This window comes from Berghia stephanieae, chromosome 15, assembly GCF_034508935.2.
Source record: "Berghia stephanieae isolate SIO BIC M18660-M18661 chromosome 15, UCSD_Bste_1.3, whole genome shotgun sequence".
In the NCBI taxonomy this organism is placed as follows: domain Eukaryota; kingdom Metazoa; phylum Mollusca; class Gastropoda; order Nudibranchia; family Aeolidiidae; genus Berghia; species Berghia stephanieae.
In genome coordinates, this window is record NC_088374.1 from 5,636,801 (window position 1) to 5,660,901 (window position 24,101).

A 24,101-nucleotide genomic window follows, 5' to 3' on the forward strand; every position below is an offset into this window, starting at 1 on the left:
TATATATATATATATATATATATATATATATATATTGAATTGTGTTTGATACAAATATGGTACGAAAAGTGCTCGACATGCAGTAATGAAGCGAATTATTATTATTTAAAATATTTACCACAATGTTTGAGACAGTCTACATTAATGTTTCAGGCTTAATTTGCCATCGTCAGGACTGAGTTGTTTTGTTGACTGTTGTTGTTTCTTGAAGTGGTTCCGGTTTAAAGTTGCTTAACAAGAATTTACGCCGATGGGGACACCTTCCGTAGATCTCACTTTTCATGTTGAGTGTGGCTTCATGAGGTTGTTTGATTATAGTATATCTTTCTTCCAGGCATAAGCTACATTGTTTTGATGTTGGTGTGTATCCTGTTGCTTTAGATAAAATTTTCCATGAAATGTTGTGGTCTATTTTTTTGTCTTTTAATTTCCAAATATGTTCGCTGAGTTTTGTGGATGTTTTTTTGTTAGTGTTTCTAAATGTTGAGGTGTGGAGGTTGTATCTTGTTTTGAAATTATTTTTTGTTAGTCCTACATATTTTTCTTGCATGTTTGTTTTAGTTTCTGTGACTGTGGCTTGGTAAATTAAACTTGATTTTAAGCATTGTTTGTTTGTTTATATATATATATATATATATATATATATATATATATATATATATATATATATATATATATATATGAGTGTTGGTTGGTACTTGTAGGTAACGAGGGCTCTAAAAGATTGGTTAGACCATATAAAATAAGAAATAGGGACACTCACGTTTTTTGGTCAATACGATCGTTTCAATAGGTCACCATATCGACGGTCAATACTGGATCTTTTAAAACGAGTACACCACGTATCCAATGTTAACCGACGATATTGCAACCCATTGAAACAATCGTAAGGACAACAAATGTGAAAGTCCCTACTTATATGTCTATTTGACTTTAGTTGAGGTAATTTTATTTATTGCCTATACAGAAGCAAAAGTTCTTTACGCAGAAAACTCAAATTTAATCAAATTAATGCGATTACTGTAAACTCAAACCATCTTTTAGAAATGTATTTTTACAATTTAAGCAATTTACACGACCTGGAATGTAAATTTTAGACTTTATGTATTCAAAATTTTCTATAAATGATCCAAGACTGTTGATGCTGTAACTCCTTCCTTACCAACCACAGGAAAATCTTCCCATTCGTTACGATCCAACCTGCACTTTTATGCGGCTATGTGGTCTTGTGGTTGACACTCGCTTTCGGATCGGAAGGTCCTGGGTTTGAGCCTCGCTCGGCTCATAGTTGAGTCCTTGAAAAAGGCTCTTTACTCACATTCTCTCACCGTACTCAGGTGTAAAATGAGTACCTGGCCGTTAACAGCGTTGTCTTTGTCCGAAAAATTGTATATCGCCTAACAGGCGTCATGTCCCGTCCCACATGTTAATTTTGCTGTTGATCAGGGACCCCCTGTAAAGCGCTTTGAGCACATTCAGTGGATATTGCGCTATATAAAGCTCAATTTTTTTAAATTTTTAATTTATTTTTTAAATTCAGATTTCATTTTTAAATCACACAATTTAAAAAAAAAAAGTCTATTATATCTATAAAACGTGACACTGTGGTGTAAAGTATAATTTGGTGCTTTTCTGTTTGAGTAATAAAAAAATAATTTTTGTGTTGTGGGGGAATAACATTTTGAGAAAAATTCTGAAAATGGCTGGTACGGAAAGGGGTAACACCATCGAGTAGTCTATGTGAATAATAATATTGGATTTATAGTCAACAACTTATAATTTAAATTGAGTTTATTTGTTTCATGTCCAGGAAGAAAATATTCATAACGCAAAAAAAAATTAATTCCCTAAAATAATGTTTCACTGTCTCAATTGAACACACAGTTTTACAGTTCGTCTCATGTCATCAATTAGATTTTGTAACGTTAAACTATCTTTTGGAAATTTGCTTCACCCGATACGATACAAATTACAACATACCTGATGTAAAATCAACAAGTCTTGGACAAAAGTCCGTCGAATAGTCTCTCTCTAATAAATTTGTTGTTTCACCTGACAAAAAATACTCCACTTTTTAAAAGAATTTGCAATGAATGCGTTTGAATGGAAATCCTATCTATACGTTTATTGGAAGAAAACTGTGGGTAACCATGCCTGTAACATAACAGTATTTAGTCTTGTCACTTTATCAAGTTGTAAACGACTTATTCCTTTTGAGATTTTTCTCATTTTAATGTTTTGATATCCCAATTGACTACAACTGACAAGAGTCCTGAATATACGATACCCCGCAAAAAAAGGAATAAAACACTGTATAAAAAATGCAATGAAAGACCATTATCCATTCAAAATCTGGAGGCAAGATGGCGCCTTTTTGGGCATATACTAAGAAGAGACAGCTAATATAGCCATGTGGTGAGCCTTGTGACTCCTTGGATAGGAAGGGAAGACACAGTCATGAGGGCAGCTATTTCCCCACACGAGAGATTGACAGCTACATTGAGATTTCTCGCGACAGGCAGATCGTATGAAGACCTAAAATTTCCAACGTGCATATCACCCCAAGCTTTAGGTCGGATTATTCCTGAGACGTGCAAGACCTACAATTTTCAACGTGCATATCACCCTAAGCTTTAGGTCGGATTATTCCTGAGACGTGCAAGACCTAAAATTTTCAACGTACATATCACCCCAAGCTTTGGGCCGGACTATTCCTGAGACGTGCAGGGCCATTTGCAAGTGTCTTGTAGGCCTACGTATAATAACATTCTGTCTAGAGCTTAAACTTTCAAAACTTAACATAATGGAAACAGTTTTTTTTCTTCAATATGGTTCAATTGTATTAACTAAAAGTGTGAGGTAATTGTAATGACCTAGCTTGTTGAAATCTATCCACAAATGCCTACTCAAATAATCATTATGTACTGGTTTAACATATACACACACGCACGCTTACACACATACACACTCACTCACACGTACATTTAGACACTCGTATTTATGCATGCCCTCTTAAATAAACACATGTCGTGAAAAATGTACTGTTCATATTGTTTTTTATTTAATGATAAAGATATCCAAAACTTGATTTTTCAATCAACATTTATCAAATAAATATTTGTAATAACGGTATTTTTTTTTCTATAATCATTTATACTGTTTAATATATATCATAGGTCTACGAAATAAAAAGACAGATTGTAATTAATTAAATGAAAATGATAGACCAAAAAAGTTCTTAGCCTGTCTGCCATTAGGGTATCCAGAATATATTTCTCAAATGCATCGCGGGTTGAGTAACCAATTTCCCTACCTTTTCTGGCTATTTCCGAGTCGGAAAGAAATAGCAAGAGATCAAAATAAAAAAAAGACTTGGTTCATTTTGCTCCTCGAATCCAGAGCCCGAAACTTGAGATGCCATCATTTCTTTATGTTCTTTTTTTTTTCTCCATGATCCACGGAGGTTGGAGACCTTGCTAACAACTGTGTCCTTATAAGCCACGGGGTAAAATGACTTAAGAAAGTTTGTAAGCTCATCATATCACTTTCTCCCTCTTGATTTTGTTTGAATATTCTTTGCTTTTCACCTTCCAAAGACATTCATGAGCTCTATAATGTTCAATGAACTGAAGCGTCCTTTCCTTCGTCCAAAAAGCCATCTTAAAAGTTCGTGTAATTATAGACTTGGTAGAGAATTTTAATAATAATAATCATAGATCTTTATTGTCCATAAATATGGCAATTTGTCATTTAGTTACACTTGTTATAACGTTATATGATAACTATAACATTGAACAGATATTTCACTCCTACTTATTCCCCCCCTCTCTCTCTCTCTCTCTCTCTCTCTCTCTCTCTCTCTTCCTCTCTCTCTTTCATGCGTGCGATATACACAACATAAACATATTCATTTCATTTTCAATTCGTTACATTTTCGGCAATTCAACACCAAATATTATCATCATTATCAATTGGTCACTTAATCTAACATTAAATACATTAATCAGTCAATCAGTCAACGCATCTATCCTTGGTTTTGATGTACCATATGAAATATGGTATATTTTATTGCTAGGAATATTTGTCTGTTGCAACAACGGTCGATCAAACAAACCTGGAAAGGAAACAATCAACTGTGAGTCATCCTATAGCATGAAGCCCAGAAAAAGTATTCATTTGTTTCAGGTTCGGTTTTAAAATTATAGGCTCAATACTGGAGACAATAACTAACTGTATGTTATTGCTTTCCAAGAATTGACACAATTCTAGGAATTCGCTTACGCGCTGCCTGCGAAGAGAGCTCAGAGAAAGAATTCATATTCTCGGCGAAGGCTATTATTGTGAACAGGCCTACTTCACGCATCCCGTGGAGTAATATTTTCCTAAAATAAAAATGTTTTTTTTCTTTTTCTTTTTTTTTTTCTTGTTTATATTATTATTATTTTTTTTCTTTATTTCATCTTATTCTTTTTGGTTATTTCCATTCTTTTCTTTTTTTTTTCTTTTTTTTTTAATGATATATTTATTTTTTTAATAAATTTTTTTATTAACGTTTAACAAAATCGCCTTAATAAACATGTTTTAAAAAAATAAAAAATAAAATGACAAGCATACTAAATATTTTCTTATCAACTTCTATTCTCAAGAATTAGATAAATACGGACCGGGAACAAAAAAACAAAAACAAAAACAACATAAAATACAAATACAAATAAAACACTAGATACATTGAGTTCGTCTTTGGTATCAAATCGATGGTAAATTTAACGTAGACTCCGAATATTATGCAGTCAAATTAACAAACAATTTAATTTTTTTGTGGTTTTTTTTTTTACGCGGCCACTCACTCAAAATCCTGGCCTGGGGTAAAAATATTCGACTCTTCATAAAATCTCGGACCTATTACGCTCCTGGCTCCGCAACCTAGGAAATCGCCCACACACGCACAGTTTTTTGACAGTTTCGCAAAACCGAGGCGAGAAACTTAGCCGGGAACGTACGTGAGTGGAGGGGGGGGGGGGGGGGGGGGGGGGGGGCTTAGTTATTAGCTTATAATATTTCGTGGATGGACGGATTAAATGACTGGACGTAGTGGTGGTGGACATCAAGGACTATTTATTAATCATGACTGGACATTGGTCAGTTTGGATGAAATTGACATATAAATTATATATATATATATACACGTCGGTTATCCGAATTGTTAGCAGGGACGTCGGTCTCTGGTGTGTTTCAATCAATCATAGCTTACAATAGATAAACACTTTAACTTTGGTCGTAAAACAATAAATTTAAAAACAAAATATAACACGACAAAAATGAGTCATTTTGTGTAGAGGATATAGGCTATAATATATTTTATCTATGAGGTGTCTGCACTTCGCTAACGTGACATTGGAAGCAGGAAATTGAATAAGACCCCACACCTTCCCCCGCACCGCAGCCCTAACGGTTTTCTCTGCCTTCAAAGTCCTTGAACTTGATTATTTGTCAAGGGTCACAATGTCATGATGCCCATCGTGTAAAGGTTAAAGGCCATGTTAATTATTTGCCAGATTGGTAGTCATAGAGTCCCTTGTGAACTGAAATACAAAATGCTGAGAATATTTTTTCCGTCAAAAGTGGATGGAAAATAAATTAAACAATATTTGTGTTTTCTTCTTCTTTTCTACTCTAAATTCGCCATAATTGGCAAGCGTCAGATATAAGAATTATGGGCTTGTTTGTAAAATGATTTTTTCAATTTGTTGTCGAAAAGGGATTTCTGTCAATAGTTTAACGTGTATCGATCAAAGATATCTGGTATTGATATAAAGCCGAGGACAATAACTGTGTATTCTAGAATCAAGAAGCGAGATTATCCTAAAACTTTAGTAAAAGACAATTTATTTTACCCTGGTATGTTTCGTGATATTCATAATTAAAATACGGTTTGATATAATGAAATTCCATGCAAATTTATACAGTATATTCGATTAAAATATTGACTTCTGTTGCTATATTTAAAAAGTTTGGTGCCGGCTGCCATTAGTTGACAGTTGAACTTGTTCTTATAGGCCTATGCCGATGTAACTTTAACAATTTCAGGATGACCTCTCACCGTGTCTTGCATAATGTAATTTTATTTTCTACAAAGTTTGGAAGTCCAGTAAATTATTTGTGGCATACACAATGATTATTTTGTAATAAAGGTTTTTAAGTGATAGATTGTCATAATTTTCTTTGCGGAGCTGGGTTCGGCGATATTACAATTGTTTCCGACAGACAACTCTGTTAACGGCCAGGTACTCTTTTTACACCTGAGTACGAAGAGAGAATGTTAGTAAAGAGCCTTTTCCAAGGACTCAGCTATTCGCCGAGCGAGACTCGAATCCAGGACCTTCCGATCCGACAGCGAGTGTCAAACCACAAAACCACATAGCCGCACAAATAAGAGTTGTCATTGGGGAGGATGATAATGATATAACAACCTTCCCTCCCTCCCTCCTCTCTTCTCTCTCCTCTCTCTCTCTCTTCTCTCTCTCGCTCTCTCTCTCTCTCTCTCTCTCTCTCTCTCTCTCACAAGTCACTGTTAAGCATCCTTTTTTATTCTAGTAAGCTTACAAAACCTTTCATACCGAATAGGCTAGTACTCATTCACTCCTGAGTCAGGCGAGGTAATGTTTGTATAGTGCCTTACAAGAGGATGGACTGTGTTACCAGAAATAAATTTGTCATCCATTTTGGTCACTGATAAGGCTAAAAATGTTACACTGAAAGACATAATCAGTCGGATGGTGAAAAGGTTTGAACTGAGATTTTGCCAAGTTTTGTTAGAAGGTCAATTTTTGTCTAAAACGAGTTCTTGTCAAAAATATACACCTTCGGGAAATATCAAAGGTTAATTTCACTTCTAAATATTTTTTTTTACTGCTAGTCAAGTTGAAAAAGTTTGAAATTTAAGAAAAATTTCTGGAATACCTTTCCTACACATCTGACCATAACTTCATGAAAATTCACTCGATTTACTTCAAATTAAGATTAAAATGCTTTGGGGAGATATTCTTTCAGAAAATGCAAGAAAAAAAATGCAAACCCAAAATTTTCACCCTCTGACTGATTATGTCATGCACTGACACAAATGATTGCTGCTTGCTTATTGTTGCAAGATGATGCTCTTCCAACTCGAGCCACTAAAACCTCTTGGTAAATAAAGCTTTTTGTAACAGTTCAAAAAACAAAAACAGAACAAATTTCTCTTTCTTTCTAAATATTTGGGCAGCACATTTAGTCATCAGACAACCAAAAGAAAAACAAATATTTATTCATAGTCTATTTATAATCAGAGCAAGATGGTGACCGGGACAGGAAGACTGTTACAGTTCCATGACAACCTGTAGTGTATCAATGAAGATATTTGTTTTAAACATTAAAATATCTTCATCGCCTCTTTACTCTTTGAGGGTCCCGATAGCTCAGTTGGTAGAGCACTTGCTTCACACCCAAAGAAACCGAGAGCGATCCTGTGTGCAATCAAAACATTTTTCTGATTCCCCCTTTCTACCCAGCAGTGAATGGGTAGTTGAGTCTGTTAGATCTGGTGGAAAGTACTTTGTGTTAGACTAGTGTCCTATCCAAAGGATAGCAAGCAATTTTTATTGTCAGTTTCACGCTATCAGGGATGCCACTTTTCCGGTTTTAGCCGGAAATCCGGTTTTTTTACCACCAGCCGGTTTTAATCCGGAACCTCCGGTTTTTGTCCGTCGTCACTATTCAAAAAAAAAAAAAAATTTTTTAAAGAAGAAGAAAAAATCGCGATTTGAGCCGGAACTTTTTCGCCGGGTGAATAATTTGGGCTGTCACCGCCGGTCGAATATTTGGGCACCTAAATGGTAGTTTATCTACGCCCATCCCCATCACAATTCCTCCTTTAAAAAAAAAATAAATTGATAAATAAACAGTGATTTTGAGAATTTCTCAGTAATTTTCCGCTGAATTTGCCGTGTCAAACATTTCCCTCAAAACCACAAAATCACCATTATGTCTTATATCATATCTTGACACCTGTGCAATAGTCGCGTGAAATTTAGTGACGGTCCCGTTTTTATGACGTCGGGCCAGACTGAATGGCACCAGATGTCACAATTGACACAGACGACCAGTGGTGTTCTTTGATTAGCAAGTTGATGGTTGAAGGGGAAGGGGAGGGACAATTCTCTCTCTCTCTCTCTCTCTCTCTCTCTCTCTCTCTCTCTCTCTCTCTCTCTCTCTCTCTCTCTCTCTCTCTATCTATCTCTCTCTCTCTTTTCCTCTTTCCCTTTGCCTTTCTTTCCATTTCTCTTTTCTTCTTTTTTTTTTTTTTTTTTTTGATATAGAATTCCTAAGATCAATTCATAAATTATTCTGGTAGAGAAGTCTCTCCTCTCTCTCTCTCTCTCTCTCTCTCTCTCTCTCTCTCTCTCCCTCTCATCTCTCTCTCTCCCCCCCCTCTCTCTCTCTCTCTCTCTCTCCCTCTCATCTCTCTCTCTCTCCCCCCCCCCTCTCTCTCTATCTCTCTCTCTCTCGCAACCATCCATTAAATCTTTACAAAAACTAAATTTATGTTTAATGATAAGAATGGATTTATACTAGTAATAGTAATATATTACATATTACCAATACAAACTATGTTCCTGTTATTTTTACACTTTGCTTGCGTTTGACCGATGGACGGAGACATTTTCCTCCTTTTTGACAAATTGCTATTATTATCACTGAAAAAAAAAACACTCACCAAAACCACTACATCATCGCTACCACCATTACTATTACAATCACCACCACATCATCATCCCTACCACCACCACATCATCCCTACCAACACTACTACTACAAATAACACCACATCATCCCTACCACCAGTACTACTGCAACTACCACCACATCGTCATTCCTACCACAACTGTTACAACCACCACCACACAATTATCTCTAAAAGACCACCACTACTACAACCACCACCACATCATCATCTCTAAGACCACTACTACTACTACTACTACTACTACTACTACTACTACTACTACAATCACCACCACATCATCATCCCTACCACCACTACCACATCATCCCTACCACCACTCCTACTACAACCACCACCACACCATCATCCCTACCACCACTACTACTACAACTACAACCACATCATCAACCCTACTACCACTACTACAACCACCACCACACCATCATCCCTGGCACCACTACTACTACAAATAACACCACATCATCCCTACCACCACTACTACTACAACTACCACTACATCATCATTCCTACCACAGCTACTACAACCACCACCACACAATCATCCATACGACCAGTACTACTATAATCACTACCACATCATCCTTACCATCACTACTACTACAACCACCACCACATCATCATCCCTACTTCAACCACCAAATGTAATTACACTTTCAACTTTTGAAATTCTCCGAGTCGTGTCAGAAATTGCTGCGAGACAAATTTTGGATCGAATCTCAGTGAATTTGAGTGAAGTTTGAATTTATAGGTTATGGTTGCATGGGTGGGTCATGATCTTCACAATGAAAAATTTTCTCCTTTTATGTGACCAGTCATTCTCACCCCTGATAGCTATTGATATTGATTTGTCTATATTTTGTTTTCAGCACCTTATTTTATCAATTTGAAAACTGTTAACTCTCCTTTCTTTTGTGTGTTATTTGCTCTAAATTGCAGTAATAAGTACTGAAACAATATTCCAAATTTGATATTTTTCAAATCCCTACAAAGCCCTTGACGTTGATTTGTATCTCGTCCGCCCAAGTTTTCAGGCTTTTTTAAATTTGCCTGGTGGCATCCCTGACGCTATAGAAACCTGGATAAACTCCGGCTCCATGAGCCTAATGGCTGTGAAGGACTACTTTACCTACTACTACTATAAAATAGATATTAAAATATAATTCCCCTTAATCATCCCATAGAGGAAATTTGTCTCTAAGGGTCTATTCCAAGGGAAGACTGGAATAATCCAGGCGTCAGCCGCATGCAGTGCAGCGCCGCAAATTGAGCTAGGGGGAGGTGACTTGCTCAAGGCTACACAGCGCAGCGGTGGCAGGTGATCAAACTCGGTACCTTTCGGGTACTAAGCAAAGACCATAACGGCTGATCCCCCAAGCTACCCCTTTTTTAAAACTCTTTACTTCTTGTTTTGGTTCCAGCCAGCATCATGGCCTCTCAGCAGATCTCACTTCTTTTAACTGGAGGATAGCAAGCAATTGCTATTGTCAGTTTCGAAAGAGTGAAAATGGAAAGGCTTCGTATGGGAACAAAACAGACAATGGACGTTTCGAGTACAAACCCTTCGTCAGTATTTGTGTATTGTTGTGCTGACGAAGGGTTTGTACCCGAAACGTCCATTGTCTGTTTTGTTCCCATACGAAGCCTTTCCATTTTCACTCTTTCGTTAGTATTTTACGATCACCGGCTTCAGGCAGCCCTTACCGTTTTCTACTTTATTGTCAGTTTCACACTATAGAAACCGGGCTAAACTCTGGCTCCACGAGCCTAATGGCTCTGAAGGACTACTTTACCTACTACTTCTTTACTCTTTACTGTTTTTTATTGACTCTATGAATCCTTGATTTGACTATGAATTATTATTATTATTATTATTATTATTATTATTATTATTATTATTATTATTATTATTATTATTATTATTATTATTATTATTATTATTATTATTATTATTATTATTTTTATTTTATTTATTTTTTTTATTTTTTTTTTTTCACTTAAAATTGATAATTTATGTTGTAAAGTGCCCCAGAGCTTGTGTTTTACACAAGAATGAGCGCTGTATAAATGTGTATTATTATTATTATTATTATTATTATTATTATTGTTATTACTCTTGTTTTGGTTCAAACCAGCATCATGGCCTCTCAGCGGATTTCACTGCTTTTAACCGGAGCTCTTCCCAAGAGGATGCTCCTCCAAAACACCACGAGCAGTGTCCATAGGTGTTTGGCAACAGCAGCGGCTGCAAAGAAGTACAAAATTGTCGTCGTCGGCGGAGGGAGTGGAGGTTGTGCTGTAGCAGCCAAGTTTTCAGGGGAAGGGAAAAACTTGGCCATCATAGAACCCAGTATGGTGAGTTTCGATACCAACTGTTTTCTAATGTACATCACGACCAGAAGTGTCAAATATTTTCTGTTCAATCCTTTACATGTGGGGTTTAACTGCAAGGAATGTCAATTTTTATGTAAAATATTTAGAATTCTAATTTATTTATTTATTTATTTATTTATTTATTCTCACCTAGTTTTTTTAAACACATTCTCCAACAACGTTGTTTCATTCAGAATTCCTGGAACTATTTTAACCTCCCTGATGATTCCAGGAATTCTGGATGAAACAATGTTGTTGGAGAATGTGTTAAAAAATAAACACTTTAATCATCCTAGAAATAAATAATTGTCTCCAAGAAACTGTCGAGCACATTACATGGTTCTAGCTAACTTCCCTCAATCATAGTACTCTAATTCATACGTAAAGATTTCACTGTAAATACATATATTATATAAATAATATATTCTTATGTCAGTGAAAAGCCCGAAATGGGCTTACTGATTTTAAATATGTATAAATGTACTTTTATTGTTGCTGTTGTTCTAGTTTTTGTATAAAGTATGTTTGCATATATCTATAAATATTACTGACAATAAACAATTTATTGCGGGTGGTTGGATGGGAGCATCACCCTTGAATCGTATACCTATGATGTTCGCATGGGTGTACGATCCGATAGTGATGTCGTTTCTTCTTCTCTTTACTAGCCTATCCAGCTTCTTTGGTTTGTGATTGTATTTTTGACAGGGGATATTTTTTTTTCTGTAAATCTTCTGCCTGTTTGTTCTTGGTTATTTATAATTTAGCTTATGATATCTTTAGGTTATGATTTTGATTGACATTTGTACTATTTTTGTTAGATTGCTTGTTTTTTTGTTTCAGCGGTCTCTCATATAACCTCAATTGTGTTGGAAGAGACCTAAAGCAACAAACAAACAAAAAAAAACAATTTATTCAATTCCATTTTACTCTCATCTGATATCCTGGCGTAGTGGGGGTGCATATTATATATATATATATATATATATATATATATATATATATATATATATATATATATATATATATATATATATATATATATATATAGTGCGACTGTGTGGTCTAGTCGTCTGACACTTGCCTCCAGACCAAATGGTTCTTGGTTCAAGCCCCGCTCTAAGCAGTGCATAGTTGAGTCCTTGGAAAAGAGACTTAGGTTACTCACATTCTTTTTCACATTTCTCAGAGCAGGATTCGAACCCAGTAGAACCGATCCGAAGATGACTGTCATACCACTTAGCCAGAATGTTGCAGAATGGGACACGCAGATATTGTAGGATTGCTGGTATAGAAATGCTGGGCTATTTATTATGTGAGCTTTTACTGTATGAAATGAGTATATGTGTGACTTGCCATCTCAAAACAGTGGCATGAACAAGATCAGTAAGATTTTGTGCGGCTATGTGGTCTCACTAGATATTGGTATGACATTCGCTTTCGGATTGGAAGGTCCTGGGTTCGAGCCTCGCTCGGTGCATAGTTGAGTACTTGGAAAAGACTCTTTACTCACATTCTTTCACCGTAATCAGGTGTAAAATGAGTACCTGGCCGTTAACAGTGTTGTGTCTGTTGGAAAAAATTGTAACATTGTTGAACAGGCTTCATGTCTCATTCTATATGTTATGTGTTGCTGTTGGTCAGGGACCCTTGTAAAGCGCTTTGAGCATGCTTGGTGGATGTTGCGATATATAAAAGCTTACTTTCTTTTTTTTTTGTTTTGTTTTTTGAACGTCTTAATTTACTATTGAAGTGTCATGAAATACAAACTTTTGGGTCTTTTGTTATTACGATGGGTTTTTTTTTTTTTTTTTTGGTCTTCAAAATAAAGAAATAAAATTAACCCAGGGTATCATATTTGTGTGTGTGTGTGTGTGTGTGTGGGGGGGGGGTGGGTCTTGATAGCTCAGTTGGTAGAGCACTTGGTTTACAATCAAACGGACCGAGATCGATCCCGGGTGCATCAAGATATTTTTCTGACACCCCTTGTCCACCCAGCAGTGATTGGGTAGCTGGGTCTGTTAGATCTGGTGGAAAGTACTTTGTGAAAGATTAGTGCCCTATTCAAAGGGTAGCAAGCAATTACTATATTGTCCGTTTCACACTATAGAAACCGGGATAAACTCCGGCTCCATGGAAATCCAATGCAAATCTAAAATTGTCACCTTCCGACTGATTGTCATGCACTGACCCATATATATTTCTTTATTCTTTATGTGTCATATATATATATATATATATATATATATATATATATATATATATATATATATATATATATATATATATATATATATATATATATATATATATATATATATATACATACAGTTTGCTTTTACTTACCTTCCCAGAGCCATTACTATCAGCCCATGTGGACTCTTGTCGGGGCGGGGCTTAAATCCATTGACCAATCAGTGGATTCAATGAGTAACGTCTTACCCAAGGGCTGTGACTGGATCAAGGACAAGGTCGTGACCTTTGATCCAGACGCCAATGCCGTTACCCTTGCCAATGGAGACAAGGTGAGTTTTTTTTTCAGCTTAAGGAAATAATTTTCATTATATATATATATATTTTTTTTTTTTTCTCTTTCTTGGATGTTTATGATCTTGTGCCATAGCACCTGGTTGTCAGTGTGGACAAACTCGTTCTTCCACGTACTATCTGAGACTGGAATCACTTATCATAAGCCCTCACCTCAGCCACCACTGGTGAATCTTTTAAATCTACTCTTCCTGCTCCTAATCAGTGGGTGGATTTCAAGCTTTGTGCCGCTATGTGGTCTTGTGGTATGACACTCGCTTTCGGATTGTTTAGTCCTTGGAGAAGGCTCTTTACTCACATTCTCTCACTCAGGTGTAAAATGAGTACTTGGCCGTTAACAGCGTTGTCTCTGTCCCAAAAATTTGTAATATCGCCTGACAGGTGTCATGTCTCGTCGTACATGCTATGTGTTGCTGTTGGCCAGGGACCCTATATAAAGCGCTTTGAGCACGTTTAGTGGATATTGCGCTATATAAAAAGCTCAATTGTTTTTTTTTTGTTGTTTTTTTTTTGTTTTTCGAAGAATACCGGACACCTTCAGCATAATGCTCAATATTGAGATTGGCTGAAGTAACTTATACAGATACAGATAAAGAAATTTGAGTCTGTGGAAAAGGCTCTCTATTCACATTCTTCACCATACTCATGAGTACCTGGCCTGATAGCTCAGTTGATAGAGCACTCGCTTCACACACAAAGGGACCGAGTTCGATCCTGCGTGCAGTCAAGATTTTTTTCTGATCCCCCTGTCCACCCAGCAGTGATTGGGTCGTTGAATCTGTTAGATCTGGTGGAAAGTACTTTGTATTAGACTAGCGTCCTATTTGTTGTCATTATTATTATTATTATTATTATTATTATTATTATTATTATTATTATATTATTATTATTATTATTATTATTATTATTATTATTATTATTATTATTATTATTGTTGTTATTATTATTATTATTATTATTATTATTATTATTATTATTATTATTATTATTATTATTATTATTATTATTATTATTATTATTGTTATAATTATTATTATTATTATTATTATTATTATTATTATTATTATTATTATTATTATTATTATTATTATTATTATTATTATTATTATTATTATTGTTGACTGTTTGCTGTTTATGCCTTCAGGTTCATTATGACTACTTGGTGGTGGCTATGGGAATACAGCTGGATTATGACAAGGTACAGAATGTCATCGTCATCGTCATTATCATCATCACGTTCATCATTATTATCATTATCACGTTCATCATCATTATCATCATCACATTCATAATCATCATCATTATCATCACCATCATCTTCATCATTATCAACTTCATCATCATCATTATCATCATCAACAACATCATCATCAACATCATCATCAATATCATCATCATCATCATCATCATCATCATCATCATCATCATCATCATCATCATCATCATCATCATCATCATCATCATCCTCAACAACAACAACCTTCCTAATATTTCCGTTTCTGTTCCCTATTTGAACCAATTCCTATTTGTCTTACCCTTTCTTGAGTGCTTTAATTCTTCTTATTCTAATTCTAGAACTTTTTACTATCCCATTTTCTTTTTGTTTTTACTGGCGCTGATATGACCTTAATCTGTTGCAAGCGCCTTAAAACCCTTAAAAACAAACAAAGAAAATTACCCCCAGCCCTATTAAGAAAAAAAAAATAAAGATAAGATTTATCTCTCTTCTTTTTTTTTCATCTCCAAGGTGAAGGGTTTGATCCCAGCCCTGGAGAAAGACCCCCGAGTGTCGTCCAACTACCACCCAGACTACGTCAAGAAGACGTACCCAGCTCTGAAGGCCTTCAAGGGAGGCAACGCCATCTTCACCTTCCCCAACACGCCCATCAAGTGTGCGGGAGCTCCCCAGAAGATCATGTACCTGGCCGATGAGATATTCAACGACGTAAGGGAGAACACTAGGAGATGTCAAAAGTGGAGATGTCAAAAAACTAGAAATATAAAAATCAAAACAAAAAGAAATTAAAAAAAAAAAACAAAAAAAAGAAAAGGGGAAAAAAGAAAAAAAAAAACATATTACGTGTTTATCTGAAGAAGGCCAAAGGCTAAAACGTATTTTGTTTTGTGTTGTTCCCTTATATTATATGTGACCCATCGTCTCGAAACGGTATTATGTTGGGATGAATTGGACCCCGAGAAGTGACTTTAGAATTAAATGGAGAGTAAATACCAATTTTGGAGTTTTTACATTGTAAGAAATTGTCCTCATTCTCTAACATAACAAATGGAAACAAACCCCAAGTTTCATATTTTTGTCAATAAATTCAATTTTTTGCACCCAAGACATCCCAATATAATACCGCTTAAAGACGGTCAGTCACATATGACTCACATTTACTCCCTTTATCTTTCTCTCCGGCATCTGTTTGGCTCATTTAACTGTCATCTGCATTTTTTTGCCAAATTGGGACCTAAAATTTGCCAAAATTTGCCCCAAAAAACCCCAGAATTTGCCAAGAAATTTGCCAAAAAGACCAAAATTTGCCAAAAAATTTGCCGCACGTTGGGTCCTTATTTGAAGATTTTTTGACGAAACAATCCATGACTGAAGTTGGAAGTGTCAGTGACTCGATTTATTTGACTTGAAAAATGAAATGACTGTGAATAGCGTTGTTACAAAGATTTTAAAGGATCATTATCCGTAGAGAGTAGCTTCCCTTGGTTTGGGCCCAGGCAAAGCTGCAACATTTCTCAAGTTTTGCACTTTTTTTTCGTTATTTTGTTTTTGCTTCTTTTTCTCCCCAAAATTTGCCACGCGATTTGCCAATTTTCCCAAAATTTGCCACGATTTGCCAATTTTGGGAAATTTGCCCAAATTTGCGGATCGCCCTGATATTTGCGGCCGCAAAAAATGCAGATGACAGATTTAAGAACCTCAAGTATTTTTGTTGAATATTTCCAGACTGGCGTGAGGGGCAAAACCAAGATTATGTTCAACACCTCCCTAGGGGTGATCTTTGGTGTGAAGAAATACGCTGATGCCTTGATGAAAGTGGTAGCTGATAGGTGGGTAGGATGATGCATGCTGTGGTTGATGTTGTTGTTGTTGTTGTTGTCCTTGTTGATGCTTCTGTTACTGTCACTGGTATGGTGTTGTCGTCGTTCTCGTCCTCCTTTTTATTCCTTTTCTTTCTCTTCTTTCTTTTCTTTTCTTGTTGTTGTTGTTGTTGTTGTTGTTGTTGTTGTTGTTGTTCTTCTTCTTCTTCTTCTTCTTCTTCTTCTTCTTCTTCTTCTTCTTCTTCTTCTTCTTCTTCTTCTTCTTCTTCTTCTTCTTCTTTCTTCTTCTTTCTTCTCTTTTTCTTCTTCTTCTTCTTCTTCTTCTTCTTCTCCTCCTTCTTCTCTTCTCTTCTCTCTTCTTCCTTCTTCTCTTCTTCTTCTCTTCTTCTTCTTCTTCTTCTTCTTCTTCTTCTTCTTCTTCTTCTTCTTCTTCTTCTCTCTTCTTCTTCTTCTCTTCTTCTTCTTCTTCTCTCTTCTTCTCTTCTTCTTCTCTCTCTTCTCTTTCTTTTCTTCTCTTCATCCCATTCCGCCTCCCCCTCCTCTTCCTCATCCACTACTACTACTACTACTACTACTACTACTACTACTACTACTACTACTACTACTACTACTACTACTACTACTACTACTATCATCACCACCACCACCACCACCATTATCATTATCAATATCCTCCACCCTCCCATTACCCCACCTCTCCCCCCCCCCTACCCAGGAACATCCAAGTCAATTTCAAACAGAGTCTGACTGAGATTGACCACCAGAAGAGTGTGGCCGTTTTCCAGAACTTGGACACCAACAAGATGGAGGATTTCAAGGTCAGTCTCAAACAACATCCTCTTCTTCATAGACGACTCCAACCTCCTCTTCTTCATAGGTGACTCCAACTTCCTCTTCTTCATAGGTGACTCCAACTTCCTCTTCTTCACAGGTGACTCCAACTTCCTCTTCTTCACAGGTGACTCCAACTTCCTCTTCTTCATAGGTGACTCCAACTTCCTCTTCTTCATAGGTGACTCCAACTTCCTCTTCTTCACAGGTGACTCCAACTTCCTCTTCTTCATAGGTGACTCCAACTTCCTCTTCTTCACAGGTGACTCCAACTTCTTCTTCTTCATAGGTGACTCCAACTTCTTCTTCTTCATAGGTGACTCCAACTTCCTCTTCTTCACAGGTGACTCCAACTTCCTCTTCTTCACAGGTGACTCCAACTTCCTCTTCTTCACAGGTGACTCCAACTTCTTCTTCTTCATAGGTGACTCCAACTTCCTCTTCTTCACAGGTGACTCCAACTTCTTCTTCTTCATAGGTGACTCCAACTTCCTCTTCTTCATAGGTGACTCCAACTTCTTCTTCTTCATAGGTGACTCTAACTTCCTCTTCTTCATATGTGACTTCAACTTCCTCTTCTTCATAGGTGACTCCAACTTCCTCTTCTTCATAGGTGACTCCAACTTCCTCTTCTTCATAGGTGACTCCAACGTCCTCTTCTTCATAGGTGACTCCAACCTCCTCTTCTTCATAGGTGACTCCAACTTCCTCTTCTTCATAGGTGACTCCAACTTCCTCTTCTTCATAGGTGACTCCAACTTCCTCTTCTTCATAGGTGACTCCCATTTCCTCTTCTTCATAGGTGACTCCAACTTCCTCTTCTTCATATAGCAATGACTATGAAAAATGTTTTTTTCTCTCTTTTTGAGGAAAATTTTTGTCTAAAATCAAAGCCCTATCTCCACTGAGTAAAAATGTTTTTGAATTTTGAAAATCCATTCATAAATAAACAAGTTATGCAGTTTCAAAGGTGTCATTTATTTGGATGACCCGCAAAGAGGAAAAAAACGCGAAAATATGGGACGCTTTTTTGGCATTTTTTTTCGACCTTTGGTTGTATCTTGCGTAATAAGTGGCTTACAAGATTGAAACTTGAAGAGCAAATTAGGATGGTGTTTTGTAAAATACGGGAAAAGTACTCGTCATATTCATATGAAATTTTACAACCAAAAAGAAGAAATGTTCATGTATTACCTTGTCAGCGACAAAACCTCCACGCCCGGTAGTTTTAGAAATATTTTACTCCAAAGAGTAAAAATCTATTTTTAACGGTCTTGTGGTAATCGCACGAGTTTTGTCGCTTGACATAATCTAAAATGACCTTTTTTCTAACTGTGTGCCAACTTTGTCATATTCATCGATAAACAGCGTCGTAATTGATTTTTTAAAATAGCATATACGAAACGGCTTCGTCCCATATTTTGACGCGAATTCGGGCACTTCGTGAGCGAAAAAGAGGCCCAAAGATTTGTGCGGGATAGTCATTGCTACTTCATAGGTGACTCCAACTTCCTCTTCTTCATAGGTGACTCCAACCTCCTCTTCTTCATAGGTGAAAACGTCTTTAAATGACTTATCTAGCCCTCTGTAATAATCCCCCCCCCCTTTATTATTATTAATATTATTATTATTATTATTATTATTATTATTATGTATGTTATGTATGTGTGTGTGTGTGTTTGTGTGTGTGTATGTATAGATGGATGGATGGATGTATGTATGTATTTATGTATGGATGGTGTGTGGGTGGGTTTGTATGTGTGTATGTATGTATGTATATGGAATGGTGTGTGTGGGTGTGTTTGCATGTTTATCATATATTTTTACCTTATCACAATTTCAGTACGATTTCATCCACGTGACGCCCCCCATGTCCAGCCCCAATGTGTTGAAAAAGTCTCCGCTGGTCAATGAAGCAGGCTGGGTGGACGTCAACAAACTCACCCTACAGCACAGTAAATACGGGAACGTCTTCGCCATCGGGGACTGCAGTAGTCTCCCAACGTCCAAAACTGCAGCAGCAGTCGGTGAGTTGGGGTCTCTGGGTGGGGGATCCTGACCTCCCATAGTGGGCAGGAAAAAAATGTAATATCGCCTAACGGGCGTCATGTCCCATCCTAAACGTTAACTTTTGTTGTTGGCCAGGGACCCCTTGTAAAGCACTTTGAGCACATTTAGTGGATATTGTGCCATTAAAAAAAAAGCTCAAAGCTCAATTCAGAGACTCACCTAATTCACTACTATATTCAGCTTATGCTCATTGTTTAATTTTTAAAAAACTATTTCTTTCCAGCTTCTCAGAGTGGAATCTTACACGAGAACCTGACAGCTGTGATGCAAGGGAAATCCACCACGCCTCTGGTATGTTTTGCGGCTATGTGGTCTAGTTGTATGACACTCGCTTTCGGATCGGAAAGTCCTGGGTTCGAGCCTCACTCGGCGCATTGTCATTGAGTCCTTGGAAAAGACTCTTTACTCACATTCTCTCACCATACTCAGGTGTAAAAGGAGTACCTGACCGTTAACTGCGTTGTCTTTGTCTGAAAAAATTATAATATCGCCCAACAGGCGTTGTGGCCTGTCCTACATGTTAAGTGTTGTTGTTGGCTAGGGACCCCTTGTAAAACGCTTTAAGCACATTTAGTGAATATTGCGCTATATAAAAGCTCTTTTTTTATTTTTTTTTATTAATGTCTCAATAAAGATCTGAACACGTGTGTATGAAAGGTGCCAGACAAAGCAAGAAAGAAATATACATGAAAAAAACAAACCTATCCCAAAACAATTAGTCTACCTCAACTGGGGATCGAACCTCAGACCTTTTGATTACCCGTCAGCCATGCTACCATTGTAATGAATACCTACTAAGCTCCTTGAAGCCATGGATTGTAAGAAAAATGAATATAACGGCTTCTAAAAAGAAGGTTCCGGGCTTGAAATCCTTCTTCAGCCAGTGTATTTTAAAAAATTCATTTTCGAATCTGCTTAAAAATGATAATGATAATAATAATAATAATAATAATAATAATAATAATAATAATAATAATAATAATAATGATGATGATGATGATGATGATGATGATGATGATGATGATGAGGAGGAGGAGGAGAAGGAGATGAAGAAGAAGAACAAAAACAACAACAAACAACAAACAACAACAGTAATAATAATAATAATAATAATAATAATAATAATAATAATAATAATAATAATAATAATAATAATAATAATAATAATAATAATAATAATAATAATGATAATAATATCTTTATTTTAGATAAAAAGGCAATTTTTCATTTTGGTTACATCAAAATTTTATATTTGAAAGTTATTATATGTTTTAAATATCGAGGCTTCCCCCCCCCCCCCCCAATCTGTTTCCACAGTATGACGGCTACACCTCTTGTCCATTAATCACCAGCAGTAAGACTTGCATTCTGGCAGAGTTTGACTACGACGCCCAACCTTTGGAGACTCTGCCATGGGACCAAGGCAAGGAGAGAAGGACCTCCTATCTCATGAAGGCCCATTTCATGCCTCAACTCTACTGGAAGGGATTTTTGAAGTAAGTTCTCCTACTTAATCCTTGTTTCTTCCTCCTCTTCTTCTTCTTTTTGCTCCTCCTCCTCTGAACAATACGATGCCCAACCTTTGGAGACTCTGCCATGGGACCAAGGCAAGGAGAGAAGGACCTCCTATCTCATGAAGGCACACTTCATGCCTCAACTCTACTGGAAGGGATTTTTGAAGTAAGGACTCCTACTTTATTTTCGTCTCCTCTTCCTCCCCATCCTCCTCTTCTTCTTCCTTCTCCTCCTCTTCCTTGTCCTCCTCCTCTTCCCCATTTTACAACTGAGTTTAGTGAGAGAATGTGAGTTAAGAGTCTTTTTCAAGGACTCAACTATGCGGCCGAATGAGACTCAAACCCAGGACCTTCCGATCTGAAAACGAGTGTCATACCACAAGACCACACAGCCGCAAGTCGGTTTATTTAAATATATAATCATTTTATCACGACTCATTTCTTTGTCTCTTCATCAGTGGCTACTGGAATGGGCCGAAGACTGTCAGGAAAATTCTTCATTTGGGCATGAACAAGAAATGAAGTGAGCAGAAAAGTGTCTCATTTGGCTATGGGGAAGGAATGTGGCTTTTGTTAATGGATGATGGACCCTATCGATGGATGGATCAATGGATGGATTGGTTGACGGATGGATTGTGTATTTGGATTCGTGGATGATGGGCACATCAACGGATGGATAGATGGATGGATGGATTGTATATTTGGATTTCGTGGATGACGGACTGATCAACGGATGGATGGATTGTGTATTTCTATTCGTGGATGACGGACTGATCAACGGATGGATAGATGGATGGATTGTGTATTTCTATTCGTGGATGATGGACCCATCAACGGATGGATAGATGGATGGATTGTGTATTTCTATTCGTGGATGATGGACCCATCAACGGATGGATAGATGGATGGATTGTGTATTTCTATTCGTGGATGATGGACCCATCAACGGAGGAATTGATGGATGGATGGACGGATTGATGGATCGTGTATTTCGGTGTTGTTGGCAGTCAGCAGTGATGTTGTGTGTGTGTGTGTGTGTGTGATAGAGAGAGAGAGAGAGAGAGAGAGAGAGAGAGAGAGAGAGAGAGAGAGAGAGAGAGGGAGAGAGAGAGAGAGAGAGTGAGAAAGAGAGAGAGAGAGAGAGAGAGAGAGAGAGAGAGAGGGGGAGAGAGAGTGAGAAAGAGAGAGAGAGAGAGAGAGAGAGAGAGAGAGAGAGAGAGAGAGAGAGAGTTAACCATTTCTTTATTTATAATATTGTATATTTTGCAATCGGGAAACTGTCGGTGAACAGGTAAGCAACGGATACCGATGGGGTTGTGCCCAAAGTGGACATATATGCAGGTCTGATAACCGAATGCAATTTTGGGGCTTTCTTTAAAATTGTTGTACACACTGTGGAGTCACCTGGAACAACTACAAAAGACGGTCTAAATTCCTCCCTTCTCTGTATATATATAAAAATGAATCCAGCATATAATGTATATATTGTGATAAGCAGAAATTATAACCTATTATGTATTATTAGATCTGCTAGCGGACAAGAGGTCACTGGCTGTGTCTTCTATCCCCCTATATCTGTTCTGTTTTCTGAGTTTGATTTGCTGGGTTTTTTTTGGTCATGGAATGCGATTACTTAGTTTTGTCATGGCTTGTGCTGGAGTCTTTAGCTGGGAGGGAAACAGTCTAATGTTTATTATTACTTTTGGGAGATGATTTGTTTGTTTTTTTCCCCCTTGTAAATCAATCATATATATATATCTCTGTTGTGTATTATTAGTTATGTTTTCTGTTTTGGGGGCAGTGTGGCTCAGCAGTACGGTCTTTGCATCGTACTAAAAAGGTACCGAGTTCGATCATCCGCTGCTGGGCTGTGTGGCCTTGAGCAAGTCACTCTCGCCCTAGCCCAATTTCCAGCGCTGCATTGCGGCTGGTGCCTAGGTTATTCCAGTCTTCCCTTGGAAAAGACCCAAGAGACAAATTTCCCCTATGGGATGAATAAAGGGAATTTATTTTTAAAACTCTGTAAACATTTGATATATTCTGTAAACATTTGAGTGTTAATCCTCTCAATGGAACCATATGCTGGTGTCTGGATGACACTTTTAAGTGATCATCTCAAACAAGGACACTGATGGTGGTATGCTCTTGAAATCTGCATCTGTTCCCGATTTGAACCATTCCCCTTTGTCTTACTTTTTTTTTTTTTTGGGTACCTTTACTAGTAGTTCCATTATTATATTTTTTCACAATCCCATTTTCTCCTTGTTTGCTGGTGCTGAAATGACCCAAATATGTCGCAAGCATGTAAAGCCCTTATAAACAAACAAAAAGAACAACTCATTATACTTCCTTAATACTGGAGTTGAAATGACATAAATGTGTCGCAAGCACTGTCAAATCCTCAAAAAACTGACATACATTTTTACAGTGTTTCTTTAGTCACGCACACAACAACAACTGGTCTACAAGATTCCATGGGAACTTGAATATTCTGCTATATATAATTTTTCTTTAGAAAATTTCTCATTTCACATTTTAAATTTTTCGTCCCCCCCCTTCACTCGAAAAGAGGAATTAACAAAGAGAAATTCTCAGCAGAATATTTAGGTACCATTTGGAGATTGTATTTGTTGAAAGTGCGGCTATGTGGTCTAGTGCTATGACAATTGCTTTCGGATTGGAAGGTCCTGGGTTTGAGATTCACTCGACAACATAGTTGTGTCCTTGGAAAAGGCTCTTTACTCACATTCTCTCACCTTACTTACATTCTCTCACCTTACTTACATTCTCTCACCTTACTTACATTCTCTCACCTTACTTACATTCTCTCACTTTACTCAGGTGTAAAAATGAGCTTGAGTTGGAGAAAAGATGGCCGACATGTTTTCAATTTGTCTGCCTCATGTCAACCTGTTTGATGCTGAGGTATG

General features: G+C 37.0%; 1 protein-coding gene across 1 annotated transcript; it reads left to right on the plus strand.

Moving 5' to 3' along the window:
• Positions 1 to 5,800: 5,800 nt before the first annotated feature.
• Positions 5,801 to 22,405, plus strand: LOC144960700 (sulfide:quinone oxidoreductase, mitochondrial-like). The gene is made up of 11 exons (XM_078893992.1): positions 5,801 to 5,898; positions 10,915 to 11,134; positions 13,507 to 13,677; positions 14,844 to 14,897; positions 15,447 to 15,644; positions 16,662 to 16,765; positions 17,472 to 17,574; positions 19,431 to 19,614; positions 19,881 to 19,948; positions 20,975 to 21,153; positions 21,630 to 22,405. Exons 2-11 carry the CDS (start codon positions 10,919 to 10,921, stop codon positions 21,691 to 21,693), a joined length of 1,341 nt encoding a protein of 446 aa, XP_078750118.1. The 5' UTR covers positions 5,801 to 5,898; positions 10,915 to 10,918; the 3' UTR covers positions 21,694 to 22,405.
• Positions 22,406 to 24,101: the final 1,696 nt, after the last annotated feature.

Excerpts from the sequence above, each read along its gene's own strand:
- LOC144960700 (XM_078893992.1), top strand. The coding sequence starts at position 10,919 with ATGGCCTCTCAGCGGATTTCACTGCTTTTAACCGGAGCTCTTCCCAAG. Across the intron at positions 14,898-15,446 it reads TACAGCTGGATTATGACAAG|GTGAAGGGTTTGATCCCAGC; the intron begins GTACAGAATGTC and ends TTCATCTCCAAG. Across the intron at positions 21,154-21,629 it reads TACTGGAAGGGATTTTTGAA|TGGCTACTGGAATGGGCCGA; the intron begins GTAAGTTCTCCT and ends TCTCTTCATCAG.